This window comes from Entelurus aequoreus, linkage group LG12, assembly GCF_033978785.1.
Source record: "Entelurus aequoreus isolate RoL-2023_Sb linkage group LG12, RoL_Eaeq_v1.1, whole genome shotgun sequence".
Taxonomy (NCBI): Eukaryota; Metazoa; Chordata; class Actinopteri; order Syngnathiformes; family Syngnathidae; genus Entelurus; species Entelurus aequoreus.
This window is the reverse complement of record NC_084742.1, coordinates 22,775,387-22,798,938: the sequence shown is the minus strand read 5'-3', so window position 1 is coordinate 22,798,938 and position 23,552 is coordinate 22,775,387. Positions and strand designations below refer to the sequence as shown.

General features: G+C 41.0%; 2 protein-coding genes across 3 annotated transcripts in view; both read left to right on the top strand.

Moving 5' to 3' along the window:
- Positions 1-14,310, top strand: part of LOC133661771 (oxysterol-binding protein 1-like) — a 26,353-nt gene extending 12,043 nt beyond the window's left edge. Inside the window, exons 10-17 of the mRNA XM_062065237.1 lie at positions 2,331-2,576; positions 2,640-2,760; positions 2,842-2,945; positions 4,413-4,508; positions 4,579-4,775; positions 9,673-9,908; positions 9,970-10,008; positions 10,093-14,310. Of these exons, the coding sequence (XP_061921221.1) occupies positions 2,331-2,576; positions 2,640-2,760; positions 2,842-2,945; positions 4,413-4,508; positions 4,579-4,775; positions 9,673-9,908; positions 9,970-10,008; positions 10,093-10,235 (1,182 nt within the window). The 3' untranslated portion in view covers positions 10,236-14,310. The remainder of the gene's footprint in view (positions 1-2,330; positions 2,577-2,639; positions 2,761-2,841; positions 2,946-4,412; positions 4,509-4,578; positions 4,776-9,672; positions 9,909-9,969; positions 10,009-10,092) is intronic.
- Positions 14,311-14,568: 258 nt separating this feature from the next.
- The window catches only part of LOC133661768 (N-acyl-aromatic-L-amino acid amidohydrolase (carboxylate-forming) B-like), a 14,925-nt gene continuing 5,941 nt past the window's right edge, over positions 14,569-23,552 (top strand). Inside the window, exons 1-3 of one of the 2 annotated variants that reach the window (XM_062065233.1) lie at positions 14,569-15,651; positions 15,722-15,942; positions 16,005-16,200. In XM_062065233.1, the coding sequence (XP_061921217.1) occupies positions 15,722-15,942; positions 16,005-16,200 (417 nt within the window). In that variant the 5' untranslated portion in view covers positions 14,569-15,651. The other variant, XM_062065234.1, reaches the window with a different exon arrangement.

Sequence of the window (23,552 nt, the reverse complement as noted above, 5' to 3'; positions counted from 1 at the left end):
TAAATTTAAATTACAAACAGACGAGAAACAAAAACAGTACAGAACAGTACAAAAACAGTACAAAACAGCGCCAGGGGGTTGTAAATTCATAGTAGCTAAAATAGAATACAAAAAAGTATATATATAATAAACCTTGTTGCTGCTTCTGTATCTGCCGCCTAATGACTGAGCTAGGTCATTTTCTGGGACGTGTCGCAGGGCATTTCCTGTGAGACGGGATTCGTTCCCAGGGATTCGAATAAAGAACCAACTCTTTTTCTTTACTACAGTGGCCTCGATAACAGGAACCGGTTCTCATAAAGGGATTCAAGTCCATGGAATCGGTTCTTTTCTTATCGAACAACCGGGAAAACCAGTTTCAAACATCATCCCTAGTTGCAGCCCAACCTGCAATAGTTTCAGCAGTACCTTGGTTCCCAAACTGTGGGGGAGTGTGCCACCCAGTACACCTTTAAAGGCCTACTGAAATGAATTTTTTTTATTTAAACGGGGATAGCAGATCTATTCTATGTGTCATACTTGATCATTTCGCGATATTGCCATATTTTTGCTGAAAGGATTTAGTATAGAACAACGACGATAAAGATTGCAACTTTTGGTATCTGATAAAAAAAGGCTTGCACCTACCGGAAGTAGCGTGACGTAGTCAGTTGAACATATACGCAAAGTTCCCTATTGTTTACAATGATGGCCGCATGAACTGAGAGAGATTCGGACCGAGAAAGCGACAATTTCCCCATTAGTTTGAGCGAGGATGAAAGATTTGTGGATGAGTAAAGTGCAAGTGAAGGACTAGTGGGGAGTTGAAGCTATTCAGATAGGGAAGATGCTGTGAGAGCCGGGGGTGACCTGATATTCAGCTGGGAATGACTACAACAGTAAATAAACACAAGACATATATATACTCTATTAGCCACAACACAACCAGGCTTATATTTAATATGCCACAAATTAATCCTGCATAAAAACACCTGCGTGTTTGTTATGCTAGCTCCTAGCTCCTCTGCTAGCTCCTAGCTCCATAGAACACGCCAATACAATTCAAACACCTGATCAACACACACAATCACTCAGCCCAAAAGACCGTTTACCTAACCCAAGGTTCATAAAGCTTATATATTTTTAAAAAGTTACGTACGTGACGCGCACATACGGTCAAGTTATCGAATGTTTAGCAGCCAAGGCTGCATACTCACGGTACCTGATATTCAGCTGGGAATGACTACAACAGTAAATAAACACAAGACATATATATACTCTATTAGCCACAACACAACCAGGCTTATATTTAATATGCCACAAATTAATCCTGCATAATAACACCTGCGTGTTTGTTATGCTAGCTCCTAGCTCCTCTGCTAGCTCCTAGCTCCATAGAACACGCCAATACAATTCAAACACCTGATCAACACACACAATCACTCAGCCCAAAAGACCGTTCACCTAACCCAAGGTTCATAAAGCTTATATATTTTTAAAAAGTTACGTACGTGACGCGCACGTACGGTACGGTACGTGTTATGCTAGCTCCTAGCTCCTCTGCTAGCTCCTAGCTCCATAGAACACGCCAATACAATTCAAACACATGATCAACACACACAATCACTCAGCCCAAAAGACCGTTCACCTAACCCAAGGTTCATAAAGCTTATATATTTAAAAAAAAGTTACGTACATACGCAAAAAAAAGCCAAAGCTGCATACTCACAGTAGCACGTCTGCGTCTTTGTCATCCAAATCAAAGTAATCCTGGTAAGAGTCTGTGTTGTCCCAGTTCTCTACAGGCGTCTGTGTATCCAAATCAAAAGTCCTCCTGGTTAGAGTCTCTGTTATCCGAGTTCTTCCATCTTGACTGCATCTTTCGGGAATGTAAACAAAGAAGCGCCGGCTGTGTACTGTTGTGGCTGACTACGTTCGAAAAATACGTCCATTTCGCACCGACAACTTTCTTCTTTGCTTGCTTGGCTTCCTTCTCCATAATGCAATGAACATGATTGAAACAGATTCACGAACACAGATGTCCAGAATACTGTGGAATTATGAAATGAAAACAGAGCTTTTTCGTATCGGCTTCAATGTGGAAGGCATACCCGTGTTCGCCGGGCTACGTCACACGCATACGTCATCCTCAGAGGCGTTTCGAACCGGAAGTTTAGCGGCAAATTTAAAATGTCACTTTATAAGTTAACCCGGCCGTATTGACATGTGTTATAATGTTAAGATTTCATCATTGATATATAAACTATCAGACTGCGTGGTCGGTAGTAGTGGGTTTCAGTAGGCCTTTAAGTCATGTTATCAATAAATCGTTTTTTCTCTCTGTCTCCCAGGTGAACTTTAATGAGCCCATCTCCATGCTACAGCGGCTGTCGGAGGATCTGGAGTACCACGAGCTGCTGGACAAGGCTGCCAAGTGCCACAGCTCGCTGGAGCAAATGTGCTACGTCGCCGCCTTCTCAGTGTCCTCCTACTCCACCACTGTCCACCGAACGGGCAAGCCCTTCAACCCCTTGCTGGGCGAGACGTATGAGCTCGACCGCCGGAGAGAGAGCGGCTATCGCTCCCTCTGTGAGCAGGTGGGTGCGTTTCAGTCAAGTGTTCCTGCAGGAACACTTGATACAATGTTACTCTTCCCCCAGGTCAGTCACCACCCACCGGCCGCAGCCCATCATGTGATCTCAGACCGAGGCTGGACTCTGAGGCAGGAAATTACAGTGGCCAGCAAATTCAGGGGCAAATATCTCTCTATCATGCCATTAGGTAAGTATGGAGAATATAATGTAGCGTCATAAAGCCCTGAAAAACAACAATGGTTTATTTTCTCTTTTATGGTCTCCTCAGGCACAATCCATGCCACCTTTGAGAAGAGCAACAATCACTACACCTGGAAGAAAGTTACCACCACAGTGCACAACATAATCGTTGGGAAACTCTGGATCGATCAGGTGATATGCTGTTAATTCATGCAAGTTGGCGGTTATCCTTAACTGGTGGGAGGTTTGACATTTCTATATTTTGCATATGCCCTTGCATGAATGAGTGTACTTTTTTGAATTGAGGATTCTTAAGTCTTTTTGTATAGGGTACAGGGTGGCAGTTATCAGTAATAACTGGCAAGATACATGATTATATTTGCCCAAGCATGAATGAACGTACTAACTGGAATATGTAAAATCTTGTTAATTGTGTGTATTTTATATGGTGATGGGTTACATGTAAAATTGGCGGTAATGTTGTATTACTTATGTATCTATGTTGTGCATTTCTCCCCGCATGAACAAGTGTACGTGGCTGTTTTTTTTCCAAGTCTTTCCATTTATTTCGTGTAAGGTGGTGTTTATCATTAATAACTAGGGTTGTCACGATACCAGAATTTCAGTAGTTGGTATTGATACCTGTGAATTTCTACGTGTTTCGATACTCATTCGATACTACGATAAAAAAAAAAAAAATGGACCCATGTGCTTTTCAATTCACTACTTTACTGAAGACTGTGTCAAAGTGTCAAGTATTTAAGATCACTGTGCTTCAACATCTTTTTGTACAGAATTTAAATTGCAGTATCAGCTGCCAAGAGGTACAATACATTCATTAAAAAAACAGCAGTGTTCCATAACCTCTTCGCATGTATACAAGTGATAAAGTTTGGGTAGCAACTGTGTTGAAGTTTTCTGCACACTGCTTAAGTACACTCACAGGGCCTCTGCTGGTGCATCTCTGCTCTCCTTCGCACGGCGAATCCTTTTGTGGCCGCTTGTATGCAAATAAATGCATGACGGAAGACACACTCCACTCGGTCACTTCCTTATTTTATTTTAGATTTAATATCTACCTCGATAAAGTGGCAACACGGATCGTCTTTCTCAGACAAAGCAGATGCTATCTATTAGGTGTGTTGTGAAGTGTACGATGCATACGGCCACATTTCCATTAATGTAGTTATGAGTATGAGAGAAACAGGTGTGCCAAATCCGCATTATATAAATATATGGAAACACTTGATAATTTTTTTAAGACAGCAGGCCTTTTTTTCTGGCACTGACTCAGTGTTCACATGCCAAGCACTGACGCTGGTTGCTGAGGGAAAAAAAAATCGTTCAGCAGTAATCAATACTAACAATACTGAAAAGAGCTGGTATCGATGTAATTTTTGCATGTTGTATACTTTTGACCACCCTGTTATTAACTGGTGGGAGGGGCATTATTTGACATTACTACCTTGTCTTTGTGCTCTGCATTAGTGAACATATTTGACTTTGCAGGTTATTTCAAGTATTTCAGTTTATTTCTGTTATACTGGACAGTCAGTTAGCATCAGTTACTGGCAGGAGGAGCGATCACCGTTATAATATGACTTATTTGTAATGATTTTGGTAACGTCATGATCTAGCAAGTAATCTCTTCCCACCTAGTCAGGAGAGATTGACGTAGTGAACCACACCACTGAAGACCGCTGCCATTTGAAGTTTGCACCTTACAGTTACTTTTCTAGAGACGTCGCCAGAAAAGTGAGTAAACCTTCTTTTAACCCTTACAACTTTTTTTCTGTGAAGCAATGATTCTTGAATCTGTCTGCAGGTAACTGGTGTGGTGATGGACAAGACGGGCAAGGCCCACTATGTGTTGTCGGGCACGTGGGATGAGAAATTGGAGTTCTCCAGGGTGATGCAAAGCAGCCGAGGAGGAGGAGGAGGTGACAACGGCTCCGAGGGCAAACAGAAGACCGTCTACCAGACCTTAAAAGCAAGAGAGCTTTGGAAAAAGAATCCTTTACCGTAAGTGTTTACATTTAACTCATCATGTGGGACACTTTTTCATATGTTTGGTGCTCATATTTTTAATAGATGAGCATAGTGCTGTACTAAATGGACAAAATTAAATCCTGATATGGCATGTGTGTTTTTGGATATAAAAGAAGCGCCAGCAAGGTAAGAAACACTATAGAATTCAAGGAAAAAGTTGTAGCAAAGTACGGAGATATGGCGTTCATTATCGTCGAGTCTTCAATTAATTGTATTTTTTTTTAAAGTGTCTTTATTTTTTACAATTACTAATTATATTGAATGCAAATTGCTTGTCAATCTGAGAAATGTGTCTGCCATTTGGCATGTCACTCACCACTGTCTTGTCCACACTCACAAGCAGGGTGTGCAGGTAGGGCTGCACGATTAATCGACATCGAGGTTTTAAGTAGTGTGATTTTGTAACTGCAAGAGGCGGAGGCTTTTTTATTTCAAGATGATTCAAGATGCTGTTTATTGTCCATTCTTTTACATGTACAGGACATATAAGAACTGAAATTACATTTTCGGCACAGTCCCACTAAGACAGGGGTGTCCAAACCTTTTCCACTGAGGGCCGCACACGGAAAAATTAAAGCATGTGGGGGCCATTTTGATATTTTTAATTTTTAAACCATAACAAAATATATGCATTTTTTATTTATTTTACCTTTAGGGGTCCCGGGGACCATAAAGGGTCTCAGTCATTAAAATCTTAAAAATAAGTCAGATTATTATTTTTTTTAAATTATTTAACGCTTGCAGTAAATCTTTATATCAAGTTGATATAAAGTAATACAAATTAAAAAAATGTTTTATGGCTTTTTTGTCAAAAAAAACTTAGTTTTTTTATAGTAAAACTGAAATATGCAGTATTTAGTAATTAGAGCCCTAAAAGATCAATAATGCACGACACCATTGATTTTAATTATTTCATATTTTTGAGTAATCACAGTGAAAAGATAAATAAAAAATCACTAAATATATTTGGGATCCAAAAGGTGCCCCACTCATAAAGTGATACATTTTTATTAGGTTTTTCTTTTACTTTCAACACTTAAGTTACGAGATCAACTTCAGATATATCTGTCGATTTTATGCTGGAACTATTATTTGGTTTGTTTTATGCGCTTTTGTCAAAGAAAACTTTGATGTTTTTATATGGCTACTACACAATATATGCAATATTTACCACATAAAACATTCTAAAGTGAAATATTTGAAGTAATTGGAGCCCTGAAAATAATTCATTATAACATGGATTTTTTTGTCATTATTTTTTATTTTTTGAGCAATGGCAAAAAAAGAAAAATGAAGAAAGACAAAAGAAAAAAAAAACAACCTGCATGGCAGCTTTTGTGTCAACATTGCAACTTTTTCTCGTTAGATTTCACCACATTCCACTTTTTCTAATGTTCTTTTTTATTTTTACAATAGTATTTCCAGAATGTGTGGCGGGCCGGTAAACAATTAGCTGCGGGCTGCAAATGGCCCCCGGGCCGCACTTTGGACACCCCTGCACTAAGAGCAGACATACATTACAGGGAGAAGAGAACAGGACCGCCAACGAATCAGCCACTTACGGCGCTCCTTAAAAAAGGTGGGAAAAAGGTGATATTGGGGAATCAATCAATCAATGTTTATTTATATAGCCCTAAATCACAGTGTCTCAAAGGGCTGTACAAGCCACAACGACATCCTCGGTACAGAGCCCACATACGGGCAAGGAAAACTCACCCCAGTGGGACGTCAATGTGAATGACTATGAGAAACCTTGGAGAGGACCGCATATGTGGGTAACCCCCCCCTCTAGGGGAGACCGAAAGCAATGGATGTCGAGTGGGTCTGACATAATATTGTGAAAGTCCAGTCCACAGTGGATCCAACACATCAGCGAAAGTCCAGTCCATAGTGGGGCCAGCAGGAACCATCCCGAGCGGAGACGGGTCAGCAGCGTAGAGATGTCCCCAACCGATGCACAGGCTAGCGGTCCACCCCAGGTCCCGACTCTGGACAACCAGCACTTCATCCGTGGCCACCGGACCTGTGCAACTCCCCCTCCATAAGGGAGAGGGGAGTAGAGGAGAAAAGAAAAGAAAAGAAACGGCAGATCAACTGGTCTAAAAAGGGAGTCTGTTTAAAGGCTAGAGTATACAAATGAGTTTTAAGATGGGACTTAAATGCTTCTACTGAGGTAGCATCTCTAACTTTTACCGGGAGGGCATTCCATAGTATTGGAGCCCGAATAGAAAACGCTCTATAGCCCGCAGACTTTTTTTGGGCTCTGGGAATCACTAATAAGCCGGAGTTCTTTGAACGCAGACTTCTTGTCGGGACATATGGTACAATACAATCGGCAAGATAGGCAGGAGCTTGACCGTGTAGTATTTTATACGTAAGTAGTAAAACCTTAAAGTTGCATCTTAGGTGCACAGGAAGCCAGTGAGCCAGTATAGGCGTAATATGATCAAACTTTCTTGTTTTTGTCAAAAGTCTAGCAGCCGCATTTTGTACCAACTGTAATCTTTTAATGCTAAACATAGGGAGGCCCGAAAATAAAACGTTACAGTAATCGAGACGAGATGTAACGAACGCATGGATAATGATCTCAGCGTCGCTTGTGGACAAAATGGAACGAATTTTAGCGATATTACGGAGATGAAAGAAGGCCGTTTTAGTAACACTCTTGTGTGACTCAAACGAGAGAGTTGGGTCGAAGATAATACCCAGATTCTTTACCGAGTCGCCTTGTGTAATTGTTTGGTTGTCAAATGTTAAGGTGGTATTATTAAATAGATGTCGGTGTTGAGCAGGACCGATAATCAGCATTTCCGTTTTCTTAGCGTTGAGTTGCAAAAAGTTAGTGGACATCCATTGTTTAATTTCATTAAGACACGCCTCCAGCTGACTACAATCCGGCGTGTTGGTCAGCTTTAGGGGCATGTAGAGTTGGGTGTCATCAGCATAACAGTGAAAGCTAACACCGTATTTGCGTATGATGTCACCTAGCGGCAGCATGTAAATACTAAAGAGTGCAGGGTCAAGAACCGAACCCTGAGGAACTCCGCACGTTACCTTAACATAGTCCGAGGTCACATTGTTATGGGAGACACACTGCATCCTGTCAGTAAGATAAGAGTTAAACCAAGACAAGGCTAAGTCTGACATCCCAATACGCGTTTTGATACGCTCTAATAAAATATTATGATCAACAGTATCGAAAGCGGCGCTAAGATCAAGAAGAGTAAAAACAAATATCAGACAAAGAATGGACACTCGGGAGGGGGTCCAGACTCAGTCCAAGGGAAAAAAACAAATTTGTCATAGCACACATAAACATGTTACATATAATCACAACAACTCGCAACATGGGGGGCGGGGGGGAGTTGGAGCCATGGAGATCGGCTGCCGCTAGAGAGCGCTACTCAACCGTCCATCACCCCGAAGGAGAATCAAGCTGTGGTGAAGGCGTGGGGTGGGGTGTGTGTTTGTGTATATGCCCATTGTCTTGGGTGTAGTGATGTTGTGTCCATAGGCCTGGGGCCTTTCTGCATGCAATGCAAGCAAAGTTCGACTCCCAGGTGTCGTTGAGGAGGGAGGGAGGTCAAAAGCGTCCATCGTTGAGTCCTCGGGGGATGTTTTCAGAACAGACTGCTTCTGTCTTGCAGCGTCAAGGCCATTCGAGGGAGTCAAATCGTAGATTAGGATTTTTGTTTTTCCAAGCGAGCAGACATTACAATGGCTTGTCTGTTCTATTCGTCCATGCTGGCTGCTCTCGTATCCAATTTTCCCATTTCAACAAGCAAACTCAATTTGCCGCCGTCACCATAATTTGTGACAGGCATGTTCGCCAATCAGAATTGTTGAGCCTTGCGTTTTTTCCTCTCTTCAAACAGAGAGAAAGAGGTCTGCTGACCGGGTTTATTTAACATAATTAACTGAAGGAAGTGAGCCCTTTTTGCAGTCATTCACAATCTTTGTTTCGGTGGGCGCAGAGCGACTCAGTGAGACCGCACAGACAGAGGGCCTCGTGACTTTCCAGTTAGAAGTTCAGCAAAGTAACACAAATTAGGAGGAAAAAATATATGATTCCAAAGCCAAATGTCCTGCTGTGGTAATATTTCAGCTTCAAATCTGATGGAAATAAGAGCCCATCAACACGGACAAACGAGCAAGAATGCTGCGATCACGTGATTGCAACAAACAAAAAGACAAGGTCCAACCTAGTTTTTCTAACTAGGAGAAAAAAAACACTTTAGTATGTTCAATATACATTCAAGTAAAATTTTTAGTCACAGAAATTAGTTTATTAAATATTTTTGTTTATTTATTTAGGGTAACATTGTTTACCTTCCAATTACAGTACAATGGTAAACAATTTTACAGTAATGAGAAATAAAAGTTTATATCCTTTTAAATGGTTACTTGCATCATTATATATTATGATTACACTACATTATAAACACTGTATAGTTTTATCGATTATTTATTTAGTTTAGGTTCATGATGGAGATAAAAGCTCTGAGTCTGTCTGCATAAAGCCAAATAAAAGTAAATGTATTGTATATTGTTCTAATGTGTGGCACTTTGAGACAAGGATATGTTGGCAGTCTAAAAGTAGGTCTTCATTCACTTGTTTTTGCAGTTCTATGCATTTATATGTATAAAATATATGAAAATCGTGAATCGAATCGCAACCACAATTTTGTAGAGGAAAATCGCATAAAAAAAACCCCATTGTTCAGGCCTAGCAGGTACATACACAAAGGGAGTGTGGCAACTAACATGTTGTTGGTGATGTCTATATATTCAATTATAGCTAACCTGTTTTGACTTATCGTTTGTGTGACCTGGTGGTGAAATCTTTCATCTGTTTTTTCCTGGTCCTAAGTGAGGGAACTGAGACTATGTACTACTTCACTGACTTGGCGCTCACGTTGAACGAGCCTGAGGAGCCCGTAGCGGCCACCGACAGTAGGCGCCGCCCCGATCAGCGCCTGATGGAGGACGGCCGCTGGGATGAGGCCAACGCCGAGAAGCAGCGTCTGGAGGAGAAGCAGCGCATCGCCCGACGGGAGCGTGAACGGGAGGCTCTCAGCCAGCGCTCCTCCAGCCAGTCCGATGAAGGTTAGAATGCGTCTGTTAGTGTTTTTGCTAGAATTCTATGATCTGATTCTCCTTTTAAAAGCTGTCGATGAGGAATCTCTTACTGATCCGTCACTGAAATGCAAGTAGTAGCTTCTTCCTGTGCTTTCATCCTCCTTTGTCCAAGTTTTTGCATTTTTATACAATCGTAATCTGTGCCTCACAGGTGGACCCCACGACAACTACAACGCCCTTTGGTTCGAGCGCTGTCAGGACCGCATTACAGGTGAGCAGATTCACATCTACAAGGGAGGCTACTGGGAAGCAAAGGATCGCGGCTGCTGGGAGGGCTGCCCGGACATATTTTGACCCCAGCCTTGACTGAAAAAAGGTTTGCCTACCAGCCCCATCAAGTGGACAATTCCCCCATCTCTGTTCTAAGAGACCTCCCAGGAGGACAGTTGCTGCTTTCTGACCAAGAGAGTTGTGTCCCCAGTTGAGGGCAGCGGCGCCTCTTGGTTGGAGGACATCACCCATCCCCTATAAGTGAGTAGTGCTTCCATAGCCATTGTAGACTATTCTCTTAATGCGATAACATAATGTTTCCTCTTCAATTATATGCTTAAAACACTTAATATATAAACTCTAAATATATATGATGATAATAATAATAAATGTTACAAATTTGGTGGCCTTCATGAATTTAAGGGAACATTTCTGGTGTAATATTTTTGTGTTTTAATGTGTCTTCCACCACATTTGTTTTGGTGTAGATTTGAATAATTTTTGTTTTTGTCAAAAGAAGACCTCGCCTTTTCACCCACTGAATATTGCGACACAAATGAATTCTATTTTGAATCGGTTGTCAAAAAACATTTTAAAGCGAATACTTGTTTTTAAGTGTGTGATCAATGTCAGCTAACATACTGTACACCAAAAAATGCGAGTTGTTTTTTGTTTGTAAGTGTACTTAAAAATGACAAAGGCAAAAAAAGCATTATGAATAAATCATATTTTATAAATGTATAGAAAGTCCATATGTATTTGAAAACTGAGGTTATTTTTTGCTTCCAAAGTGAACGGTCTTCAATTTCAGAGAGGGGAAAATAAGGGAGATTCCATAATATTGTTTGGTATTTTGTAGGAAAAAAATGCCAAATACAATCTATAATAAATGCTGTAATGTAAACAGTTATTTATACCCTGTTTTGATTGCACCATGACTATTTGTTTTTGTAAGATTTAAGCCTTAAACTACTGGCCAAAATTAACATGCTTATGGGAAAAAATATTTTATGCCAGTAGGGCTGAACTGAATCAAAAATAATATAATAATAATAATGATGCAGTATTGTTAGCAGAAATACAAAAAGACTCCATACATTCATTTGAAAGAACACAATATAGCTGGGTTGGACGTGTCGTCACGTCCTTTTGTTGTTGGTTTTGACTGAAGCACATGGGGAGTCAAACAAGCGTACAGTATTTGTAGCAAGAAGTCAAGTGATAGCAGAGTGAGAAAATGCACCATACACACGCTGTTCCCACAAGGGGAAATGGTTCCGGTAGGGGTTTTAAAAACATGTTGTTCCAGAGTTCCTAAAATAATCCACTAAGGGAAAAAAGTTTTTCTAACAACCTGACAAACCCAGCAAAAAGTGGCTGCTGTCTTAAACCTGTTGCTCTTGCCAAGTGGAGCCACATCTGATACAATCAAGTTTTCAGGGAAAACTTTGGCAACGTCTGTATGAACTTGAAAATAAACTGTAAAAGTCTGTTTGATTTATTTACTTTTCTTAATCTACATATATTTACATATGAGTTGGTTTAATTTTTGTATGTTATGTTAATGCTGTCAAATAATTTTTTAATCCACTTTTGAATTTGGCCCAATCACAGGTTATTACTCGCTTATTACAATTTCAATTAACTTGAAAAAGACCGTAATATTTGGACAAAAATACAACTTCATTGTCAGAATGTTGTTTTTTTCATACCATACCAGCTTTATCTACTTGAATGCATGTTATTTATTTGCTCAAAACTTGATAACAGTTTTATCTGAAGTACCGATCGGGTGTATTTTGAAGTTAAATTTGTCAGTGACCCCACCAGTCGGCATCTCCTCATTCATCTTTGGCCTGATCACTGACCTAATAGGAACTTGTGACATCTTCTTCAGTAACTATCCGCTGTCAAGGTAAAAGAGTATGTGCACACAAAATTAATTGCGTTATTTATCTGCGTATATACATACATCATTGTTACGATAATTCTTTAGTCTATGAGGTAACTTATTTTTATCAATCTTAATTTATCGGTGGTAATAAGTGTTTATGGTGCAACGATTAGCATCAAGAAAACCTGGCTAAATATATTGTTTATTTATTAATTTGAACGGTTATCGAAGTGAATTTTGAGAAGCGATTCACAGTAACTATCTTATCCATCTGCTAATTAGTACTCATTGTTCATGTGAAACAGCTGTTCAAAAGACTCAATCTTTCAGCTTGCGTAAAGCTGCTGTTTTAGATATCTATGTCTATAACGCATCACATTTCTTGAACCCTCCAGCGAGCTACTTGGAAAGGCGCTGCAAGCTACTGGTAGCTTTTGAGTGACTGTTTGAAAAGGACTGATCTAACCCCATATATTGTTTCCTGTTAAGTAGTTGTTCAACCAGTTCAGAGTTAAAGCTGTATCATTCTAATTTGTCTATTAGGATATTGTGGTTGACTGTATCAAATGTTTTTTCAAGATCAATAAATACTGCAGCTTTACACAGTTTATGGCAGTGGTTGTTTCTTGTTTAAATGATTGCCATCGATGTTCATGTTCTTACTGTATTCATATTGGCTATTGCAAAGTAGTGTGTTTTATAAATTCATCTAATCTGTAGGGAAACAAAAACAATATTTTCGGATCAATGCACTTTTTTGTAAACAATTTAAAAACCTATAAATATAACACAAAACAATGTAACAGTACGTCAAAACAGGGGGGGCTTTGGGGGCCAAAAGTCAGGATTTGAATGAGAACCAAAATGTAGTTTTTGTTTTTGTTAGTTATTGTACACTGCAATATTGACTTTATTTTGCTAAAATTATTCCCTGTTATGTAATAAACAGTAGTAACTTTTTTGTTGATCTTGTTACATTGTCTTTTAATGTTGTACAGCAGGGGTGCCCACACTTTTTCAGCAGGCGTGCTACTTTTTAAATGACCAGGTTTTTCTGTCTTGCCTCTTGGTGAGGGTGGTCGCATTTTTCCCTGCTCCTCCTCCTTCCCGCTTGCTTTCTTGTGTCCTTGTCTTTGTCTGAACTTTTTTGAAGCCTCTTTTCTTGAGCTGTCCTCAAATCTAAACATCAAAATGAATTTGATCAACTGGACTCTTGACGCAATTGACACAGTCTTTTCGACAAGGAAAAGAGGTTCGGGGGAGCCTGGCTGCTCTGATGGAACCATTGCTGCGGGGTACGTGAGAGATTCCTGGAATACTTGGAGAATCATGTGCCTCTCAGTCCTTTCCATCGAGGACGTGGAAGACATCTACCTATTTTGGAGCTGTGATCGCAGGGCATTTGCTGATTGGGCTGGGCATTGCTCTGGTGTATCGTCAAATTCGGAAGACGATTGCAGCCACTCAAGGGGCCAACAGGCTGTTCAACGCAATGGAAGGATTGGGTCGTGCTGTGGGATCACAGACTGGAGCGATTGCTGATTTGAATCGCAAAATGGATTCCATCTTGATGAAGTTTGCAGAGAAAGAATAAATTGGAATTGTCGAAGCCAGCACACAAGAGCAGGAATGTCATTGTTTTGACTGCTCGAAGAAAAAACAACATCTTAATCTACGATTTGACTCCCTCGAATGGCCTTGAGGAACAGGCTGTTTGAAAACACTCCCCTGAGGACTCCTCAAAGATGGACGCTTTTGACCTTCCCTTTTTTTCAAAAGCACCTGGGTCGGACTCTTGAACTCTTGAACTTTTGGGGCCGGCCTCGGCCCATAAAGACAATTCCAACATCTCACCCAAGTTAATTGGGCATACATGCACGCACACGCCCCTCCCCAAATCAACGCCTTCACCACTGCTTAATTCCTCCGGGGTTGTGGGGGCTGAGTAGCGCTCAACAGCGGCTGCCGGCCTCCAGGGTCCTGTTGGATGACTCTGTTGCGAGTTGTTGTGATTACATGTACCATGTGTATGTGTGCCATGCTATGTGAGGTTTTTTCCTCGGACTCAGTCTGGACCACTCCTGAGGGTCCAGCCTCAGACTGATATTTTTTTTACTCTTCCCCCTTTCCCAATGTCACCTTTTTCCCACCTTTTTAAGGAGAGCCCTAAGTGGCTGATTCGTTGGCGGTCCCGTCTTGTCCCCCTGTAACGTATGTCTGCTCTTAGCGGGATTGTGCCGAAAATGTAATCTCAGTTCTTATGTGTCTTGTACATGTTAAGAATGGACAAATAAAGCTGCTCTGCTCTGAGGTGATCTACCTCATATATACATATACACACACACACATATTTTTATATATATATATATATATATATATATATATATATATATATATATATATATATATATATATATATATATATATATATATATATATATATATATATATATATATATATATATATATATATATATATATAAAATTATATTTATTTTGCTGTTTTTGTTCACATGTTAAAGGTGTTTTAATGAATATACATGCATGCTTAACATATAGATTCCTTTTTTTCATGAAGACAAGAATATAAGTTGGTGTATTACCTGATTCTGATGACTTGCATTGATTGGAATCAGACAGCAGTGCTGATAATGTCCAAATTTTCAATTGGAGGAGAAAAAAAGTTCCTCCTGAAAGTGGTTGGTTTTTGGCATCTTATTTGTCCAGCTTCCATATTTCATTTTTATACACTTTACAAGAAATACATTGGCGGCAAACTCCGTAGCTTGCTAGCTTTTTTGCGCTGGCTTTCGGAGACTCTTATTTTGTTAGCGCAGGCGCAACGGAGCAGCACTTTTATTGTGAAGACAGGAACTGTGCGGTCAGTCTTTAGGCTTTTGACGGGCGGTACGGTTGAAATAAAAAAGTGTATTTTTTCCTTCACACTGAGCTGGCAGCAGCCAACATCATATCACAAGATCCTCGGGCGCCTTGAATTTCAATCAAGTGACGAAAGTGACGTAGTGAAGATTTATGATCACTCATTTTTAGGTCTTTTTTTTTTCATGCCTGGCTGGCGGTCGGCTGACACATGCTCCACGATCGACCGGTAGCTCGCGATCGACGTAATGGGCACCGCTGTGTATTGTAAGTATATACTGCTAAATTGTTCACAATTAAGTATTTTTATAAACACTTTTTGTTTGCCTAAAATCCTTGTTCTGTTTTATTCTGATCATTGTCATGATCAACAAATTTAAAGGCAAAATAATTGAGATTTCAAGTAAAAAGTGAAACGGTATCAGCAATACTGGCCCTGTGTTAACTTATCGAATCGATACCAAAATTTGCAGTATCGTCCGCTCTTGCAAACAGTAAACCAAGCGAGGAATCTTGTGACATAAGACCATCAGATAGGACACACCCTGCTTGCCTTTGCGATAGCACGCAGTGCGGTGACAAAACTGCTATGTCGGGCTTGTCAAAGAGAGAGAGAGAGAGGGGGGAGAATGCTGAGTCAGTGAACATACCATGAAAGCCCAGGGAGAGGGTGCCAGAGGGTAAACGCCAGGGCGAGAGGGTAGAGAAAGGTTACACTCAGGGAAGGTAAGATGTCACATTCCCTTTTTCTTATGTTTTCACTACTTTTCAACACTTGTATTGTCATCTGTCCAAGATGGATGTCCTTTTGCCTGGGCTGTCCCGGGTGGCCGTTTGCGGCGGTACCCATGGTAACGAGCTTTCTGGAGTGTACCTAGTGAGGGAGATGCTGAGGATGGAAAAAGGAGACGAAGACATGTCGACACAGAAGCTGCTATCCAACCCGCGGGCTGCCGAGCTATGCTGCCGCTACCTGGACGTCGATCTTAACCGCTGCTTCACCCACGCCGCCCTGAAGTAGGTTCTGGATCTTCTCTCATTAACCTCCCACTGATCGTCACCATCTTTGCTCCTGTCAGCGGTCCCTTACCTGATCCAGCTCCCTATGAAATGGTTCGAGCCCGAGAGCTGAACGCCATGCTCGGCCCAAAAGGTAGTCCGCGAGCTGTGGATCTGGTTTGTGATCTACACAACACAACGTCTAACATGGGCCTGTGTCTTATTGCCTTCTCCGACTGTGACTGGATCAGCCTGCATATATACCACTACCTACAGGTGAAAACCCTCCCCATGTACCTAATGCTCCACTTAACGCCAATATTCAGGTTGTCTATTCTAAGACCAACACCGAGGTCTCTAATTACAACACTGGCATTTTCAGATGTAGGTTTTTACTTTAATACTTTTTATTTATTCAACAATATGTCAATAGCGGCATTTCAAGTATTATTAAGGAGTCAGCATCTGGCAGCTTTATCTTCCTCAGCATGCGCTTTAAAATGTTGGTGTGAAAGTCCTTGCTAATCAGTGCTATTAATGCTGAGTGGTTCTGTTATTGCTGTGTTATAGCAATATACTGCGGTACCTCTGTTTTCATAAGATTCGCTGTCTTGGTTATGGTACTGCCATACATTGTGGGCAACAAACCAGTCAATTTGTCTGCATATCAACCAACTGGTTGGTAACTCACTCTGTGTGAAGAAAGGATGGTGGTTCTTTTAGAGTTGGGACAGATTCAGTTGTCGAGGGAGGCCTTTAGACATCTTATGCTGGTGTGTTTTTATTTGCTCATAGAACGCAGAGAATGATGAACAACTCTGTATCTGTCTCTTTTCTGTGTGTCAGAGTATAGTAATACCCAGTGTTGGGACTAACGCGTTACAAAGTACTGTACTTTACTGTAACGCCGTTATTTTCGGCGGTAACTAGTAATCTAACGCGTTATTTTTTATGTACAGTAACTTAGTTACCGTTACTACATGATGCGTTACTGCGTTATTTTACGTTATTTTTTTATGTAGTATCGGCTAGAAACAGAAGATCTGAGTGTGTTTTATTGAAGCGCTGCGGTGTCGTCCTTCTGTGTCACAAGGAAAAGAAGAGGCGTGCTTTCTGTGGGTGGGGGCAGGGGGCGCAGGGGAGACGTTCCTCCAGGACTTCGGAGGTAACACCCTTCACTTTACCCGGCAGTAGGTCTTTACAGCTCCGGACTCGCGGGTGAATGACGAGGCCGGCGGTTTGTTGCAACTTTGTGACTTTATTGGTGTCTTGCACGCAGCCATCAACCAAGTTACGAGCACCTGCACGCAGTCACTGTTGCGCGCCCTCACTTCTCTCACCCACTCACTCACTGACGTCACTCACCTCACATGCTGTCATATCTTAAAGGGCCACACACACACACACACACACACACACACACACACACACACACACACACACACACACACACACACACACACGCTATTCTCATAAGAACTAACAAGACTTCATGGTGGCGCCAGAAGCCGAGTTTTTAACATGGAGATATTCTCACTACTTTTCTTTTGTCGAGCACAAAGAAAAGAACATTTTAGTTAAATGTAAGTTGTCTTGGATCAAAGATCCCATCTACTTAAAGTTAAAGTGTCAATGATTGTCACACACACACTAGGTGTGGCAAAATTATTCTCTGCATTTGACCCATCATCCTTGATCACCCCCTGGGAGGTGAGGGGAGATGTGAGCAGCAGCGGTGACCGCACCCGGGAATACTGCCCAAAACAGCAATTCAAATCTGTTGAAACAGCTACAAAAGCAACATGCTTCGACGAAGCTAGTAAATAGAGACACAGACTCCGATGCCACTTCAGCTCCACTTAAGGATTTTAACAGAGGAACTGTTAGCCAGGACAACATTGATAGAGCCATTGCAGCGTATGTGCTAGAAGACATGCAGGCTATTTCTACAATGGAGTCACCCGCTTTCAGGCAGCTAATTAGCATGATACCGGCGTGAAACAGCTAATGGCACGGAAAACATGTTCCAAGTACCTGAACAGTGAGTACATAAATATGGAAAGCGAGCTAAAGAAAACACTCCAAACTCTGCCTCTGCTCATCATTCATCATTGAAGGTACACACACTCTGTCAATTCTCTTATATACTCTTTCATTCTAGACTTCAAGAGTGGTTGATTATCACATCACTCTAAATGTATTGACTATAAAGTTCACAAACATAAAGAGGGATCCTAGTGGGCCAGGCCAATCTTTCCTTTTCTCTAAACTAAAACTGGGGAAATGCGCAGAGTGTTCTGGGCTTCAGTACAGTGTTGATCTCATGAAGACATGATTTTATTTCTGAATTCCTTGAGAGAGAGAAAATGCCTGGTTAGGCTTTGTATGTCATGTGTGCCTTCCTTAGGTGAAGCCAGGTTTACAGCTATATTGTTATTATGCTGTTTGTTACTTATGTATGTTATGTTGCAGCTATTTAAAATAGTTTAGTCAATTTGTTCTGGCCTGAAATTGTCTTTGTGTGTTGTATGTAGACCACATTGCTTAGCAGAGTTCAGTGATGCAAATGCATGTCAAGTTGATCAACAGATTGTATTATTCTCCAGTGCAATAACAGTACTGAAATGAAGGCTAAAAGGGCATTAATGGGAGCCTTAAAAAAAAAAAGAAGAAAAAAAAAGAAGTAACTAAATAGTTACTTTTAACAGTAACTCATTACTTTTTGGTGTAAGTAACTGAGTTAGTAACTGAGTTACTTTTGAAATAAATATAACTAATTAGTTACTGGTTTTCAGTAACTAACCTAACACTGGTAATACCTCAACTTACGACCTTTATTGGCTCTTAATTTAAAATACTTATATCTCAAATCAACATCTCACATTTAAAAAGAATTGAAATTAATTGGTGCTTTCCCCCCCAAAATTGCACAATTTTAACAGGTAACATGCCTTTTAAAAAAGAGAAAAAAACTTTCAGGTTAGAAATATTGTAATAATACCACCTTAACATTTGACAACCAAACAATTACACAAGGCGACTCTGTAACGAATCTGGGTATTATTTTCGGCCCAACTCTCTCGTTTGAGTCACACATTAAGAGTGTTACTAAACGGCCTTCTTTCATCTCCGTAATATCGCTAAAATTCGTTCCATTATGTCCACTAGTGACGCTGAGATCATTATTCATGCGTTCGTTACGTCTCGTCTCGATTACTGTAACGTATTGCGTGGGCTTATGTGGGATCTGAATCGAGGATGTCGTTGTGGCTTGTGCAGCCCTTTGAGACACTTGTGATTTAGGGCTATATAAATAAACATTGATTGATTGATTGATATTGCATAAAAACAATACTGTGTAAAAAAATACTTGAAACTGTTATTGCTGCCAAATGATGAACACATAGAAGTTAATACAAATAAGAAAAGAAATTAAAAAATTTCAAAAGATGGTTTGCCAAAAATATTAGTAAAACCAAAATAATGATATTCGGTAACAGTCGAAGGGAAAGTCAAACAAATACAAATAGACAGAGTAGATATTAAAAGACGAAAATAAAACACATTTTTGGGTGCAATAAGTATAAAAGGCTCTGCCTTCAAGATGGCGCCAGTATGTGCTTTGGCCTGCCGTCTCTCGCTGTCAGCTCTGTTCGTTTTTGTGCTGTTTGCGTCTGTTGTCGTCTCTGTCAGCTCACTGCTTGTGTATGACCGCCAAACGCTGTTGGATCATATCACACCCACGGATATGAGCAACTTCAACGTTGGTTTTTCGACGTCCCAGCCATTTCACTCACCCGGCCGGATTCCTGCCTTCCTTTCCCGCCTCCTGGCACCTCTCCCCCGGCGGAAGCGTCACCGGCGCCGCGGTAAACGTGGCGGCCAGCTGGTGAAAGTTAGGGCACTCCTGGCCCGGCTTCCCGTGGCTTCCCGAAGGAGGAATGGTGCGGTACCTGGTCTCTTCCTGCACCCACGCTCGCTGGATCCCATCGGCTCCTGGCTTGTTCCTATCGTCAGTTTGGAGGGAGAAGCTTGCCACCATCGCTCCTGCTGTACCCGCTCCCGGAAGCGCGGGGTGAATTCCCGCCACCTGTGGGCTCTGTGTCGGGCCCCACCCGGTTCAGCTGCGGCCTTGGACGTGCCGGCCCCCGCCAGGTTCGGTCTTGTTAACGCAAGATCTTTGACAAACAAAACGTTTAACCTGAAGGATTTATTCACTTCCCGCGGACTAGACTTCCTCTGTGTGACGGAGACATGGCTGAGAGCCGGTGAGTCCGCCCCTCTTAATGAACTTTTGCCACCGAAGTGCTCCTACTTTAAAGGCCTACTGAAATGAAATGTTTTTATTTAAACGGGAATAGCAGATCCATTCTATGTGTCATACTTGATCATTTCGCGATATTGCCATATTTTTGCTGAAAGGATTTAGTAGAGAAAATCGACGATAAAGTTCGCAACTTTTGCTCGCTTATAAAAAAAGCCTTGCCTGTACCGGAAGTAGCGTGACGTCACAGGAGCTAGTATTCCTCACAATTCCCCATTGTTTACAATGGAGCGAGAGAGATTCGGACCGAGAAAGTGACGATTACCCCATTAATTTGAGCGAGGATGAAAGATTCGTAGATGAGGAACGTTACAGTGAAGGACTTGAGAGGCAGTGATGGACGTATCTTTTTTCGCTCTGACCGTAACTTAGGTACAAGCTGGCTCATTGGATTCCACACTCTCTCCTTTTTCTATTGTAGATCACAGATTTGTATTTTAAACCACCTCAGATACTATATCCTCTTGAAAATGAGAGTCGAGAACGCGAAATGGACATTCACAGTGACTGAACATGTAAATATACGATTAATAATATTCAGCTTTGCGAAGCTAAAAAAATAGAAGCTAACCTAGCAACGTAGCCAACGTGATAGCATAGCAGTCTCAAATGCAGATAGAAACTAAATTAAAAAAAACCTGACTGGATGGATAGACAGAAGATCAAAAATACTATTTAACCATGAACATGTAAATACACGATTAATAATATTCAGCTTTGCGAAGCTAAAAAAATAGAAACTAACCTAGCAACGTAGCCAACGTGATAGCATCAGTCTCAAATGCAGATAGAAACTAAATAAAAAAAAACCCTGACTGGATGGATAGACAGAAGATCAAAAATACTATTAAACCATAAACATGTAAATACACGATTAATAATATTCAGCTTTTCGAAGCTAAAAAAATAGAAGCTAACCTAGCTACGTAGCCAACGTGATAGCATAGCAGTCTCAAATGCAGATAGAAACTAAATTTAAAAAAACCCTGACTGGATGGGTAGACAGAAGATCAAAAATACTATTAAACCATGAACATGTAAATACACGATTAATAATATTCAGCTTTTCGAAGCTAAAAAAATAGAAGCTAACCCAGCTACGTAGCCAACGTGATAGCATAGCAGTCTCAAATGCAGATAGAAACTAAATTAAAAAAACCCTGACTGGATGGATAGACAGAAGATCAAAAATACTATTAAACCAGGAACATGTAAATACACGATTAATAATATTCAGCTTGGCGAAGCTAAAAAAACAAGCTAACTTAGATGCGGCGGCGGGCTTACTCACTGTAGTGCGTCTGCTATCCTGCTCAAAACACAACACAACCTCCTGGTGTTGGTGTTGCTGTAGTCCGCCGCTCCACCGATCGCACCTACAACTTTCTTATTTGCAGTCTCCATTGTCCATTAAACAAATTGCAAAAGATTCACCAACACAGATGTCCAGAATACTGTGGAATTTTGTCGAAGAAAACAGAGGTATTTGAATTGGGTCCAAACACTTCCCTTGCCCTCGTGACGTCACGCGCATACGTCATCATACCGCGACGTTTTCAAGCGGAAGTTTCCTGGGAAGTTTAAAATTGCACTTTATAAGTTAACCCAGCCGTATTGGCATGTGTTGCAATGTTAACATTTCATCATTAATATATAAACTATCAGACTGCGTGGTCGGTAGTAGTGGGTTTCAGTAGGCCTTTAATTCTCCGCGGTTGTCCGGTCGAAAAGGAGGAAGATTAGCAGTCGTTTTTAAAAATGACTTTAAATGCCGTCAGATCCGCCTACAATCCTCCTTTTCAAGCTTTGAACTGTGCATGTTTGAACTGGGTCTTTCTGATGTCGTCCTGTGTGCCGTCGTCTATCGACCACCCAAGTACCATAAAGACTTTATAAATGACTTTTCTGAATTTCTGGCTGAGATCCTGCCTAAATATGATGTGATTTTAATATTCACACCTGCTGTCCAGATGAGCCGCTCTCCAGGAGCTTCCTGAATGTAATTGACTCATTTAACTTTGTACAGTCTGTGTCTGGCTCCACACATGAACGCGGGCATACACTCGATTTAGTGCTCTCGTATGGTTTGTGTGTTTTTAATTTGGACATTTGCGACGCTGTGTTCTCTGATCATATGCCGATCCTGTTTGATATTCCCACTCAGCGTCCGGTTAAATTGTGCGCTCAACGCTCTTGCATGTTTAATTCTTCGTCTTCGGCTCTGTTCTCCTCTATTTTTTCGACTCTTTATGATGATAACTCTGCAGCCTCTGTGTGTCTGAATACTGAAGAGTTGGTTTCTGGGTTCAACTCTATTTGTTTACAAACACTGGACACGATCGCTCCTTTCAAGTGCCGCCGCTCCAAACCCACGCCTCAGCCCTGGTTGAATGACGTCACTCGGGCTGCCAGGTGCGAATGTAGGAGAGCAGAGAGAAAATGGAAAAAAGACAGGCTGCATGAGTCCTTTGCCATTTTTAAAGAAAGCCTGTTTTCCTTTCAGATTACTGTAAAAGCAGAGATTAATATATATCTATCTCAGATTATATCTTCTAACTGTAACAACCCCAGAGCTCTGTTCAAAACTATTAACATTGTCATTGATGCTCCCAAATCTGTTGGTTTTGATGCTTCTTTTGAATTCTGTGAAAATTGTCTACATTTTTTTCACTGACAAAATTGTGTCAACTAGAGCCAGTTTGTCACGCTTCATATGGCCCTTCTATTCCTCTGCATTTCTCTTCTGTTTTCCATCAGTTTGATCCGGTGTTCTTTTCTTTTCTAAAGGACACGGTTAGTCATATAAAGCCCTCTGGTTCTCCTGCAGATGCCCTCCCACCTTGCCTGTTTAAGGATGTACTTGCTACTATTGGATCAAGTGTCCTTAACATTATCAATAGTAGCCTCTCTTCTGGAATAGTTCCAGTAGAGTTTAAACATGCAATGGTACGACCTCTACTTAAAAAACCAAGCCTCGACCTCTCTCTCCTCTCTAACCTCAGACCTATTTCTAATCTTCCATACATTTCCAAAATATTAGAGAAGGTTGTCTACAGTCAGTTGTTGCCCTTCTTCGAGGATAAGGGTATCACTAAGCTGTTCCAGTCCAGTTTTAAAGCCCTCCACAGCACAGAGTCAGCGCTTCTAAAAGTTTTTAACGATATCCTCCTGTCAACAGATTCTGGTAAATATGTTGTCCTGGTGCTTTTAGATCTGTCTGCTGCGTTTGACACCGTCGACCATGCCACCTTAATCACTCGTCTTGATAACTGTGTAGGCATTAAGGGCGTCACCCTCAACTGGT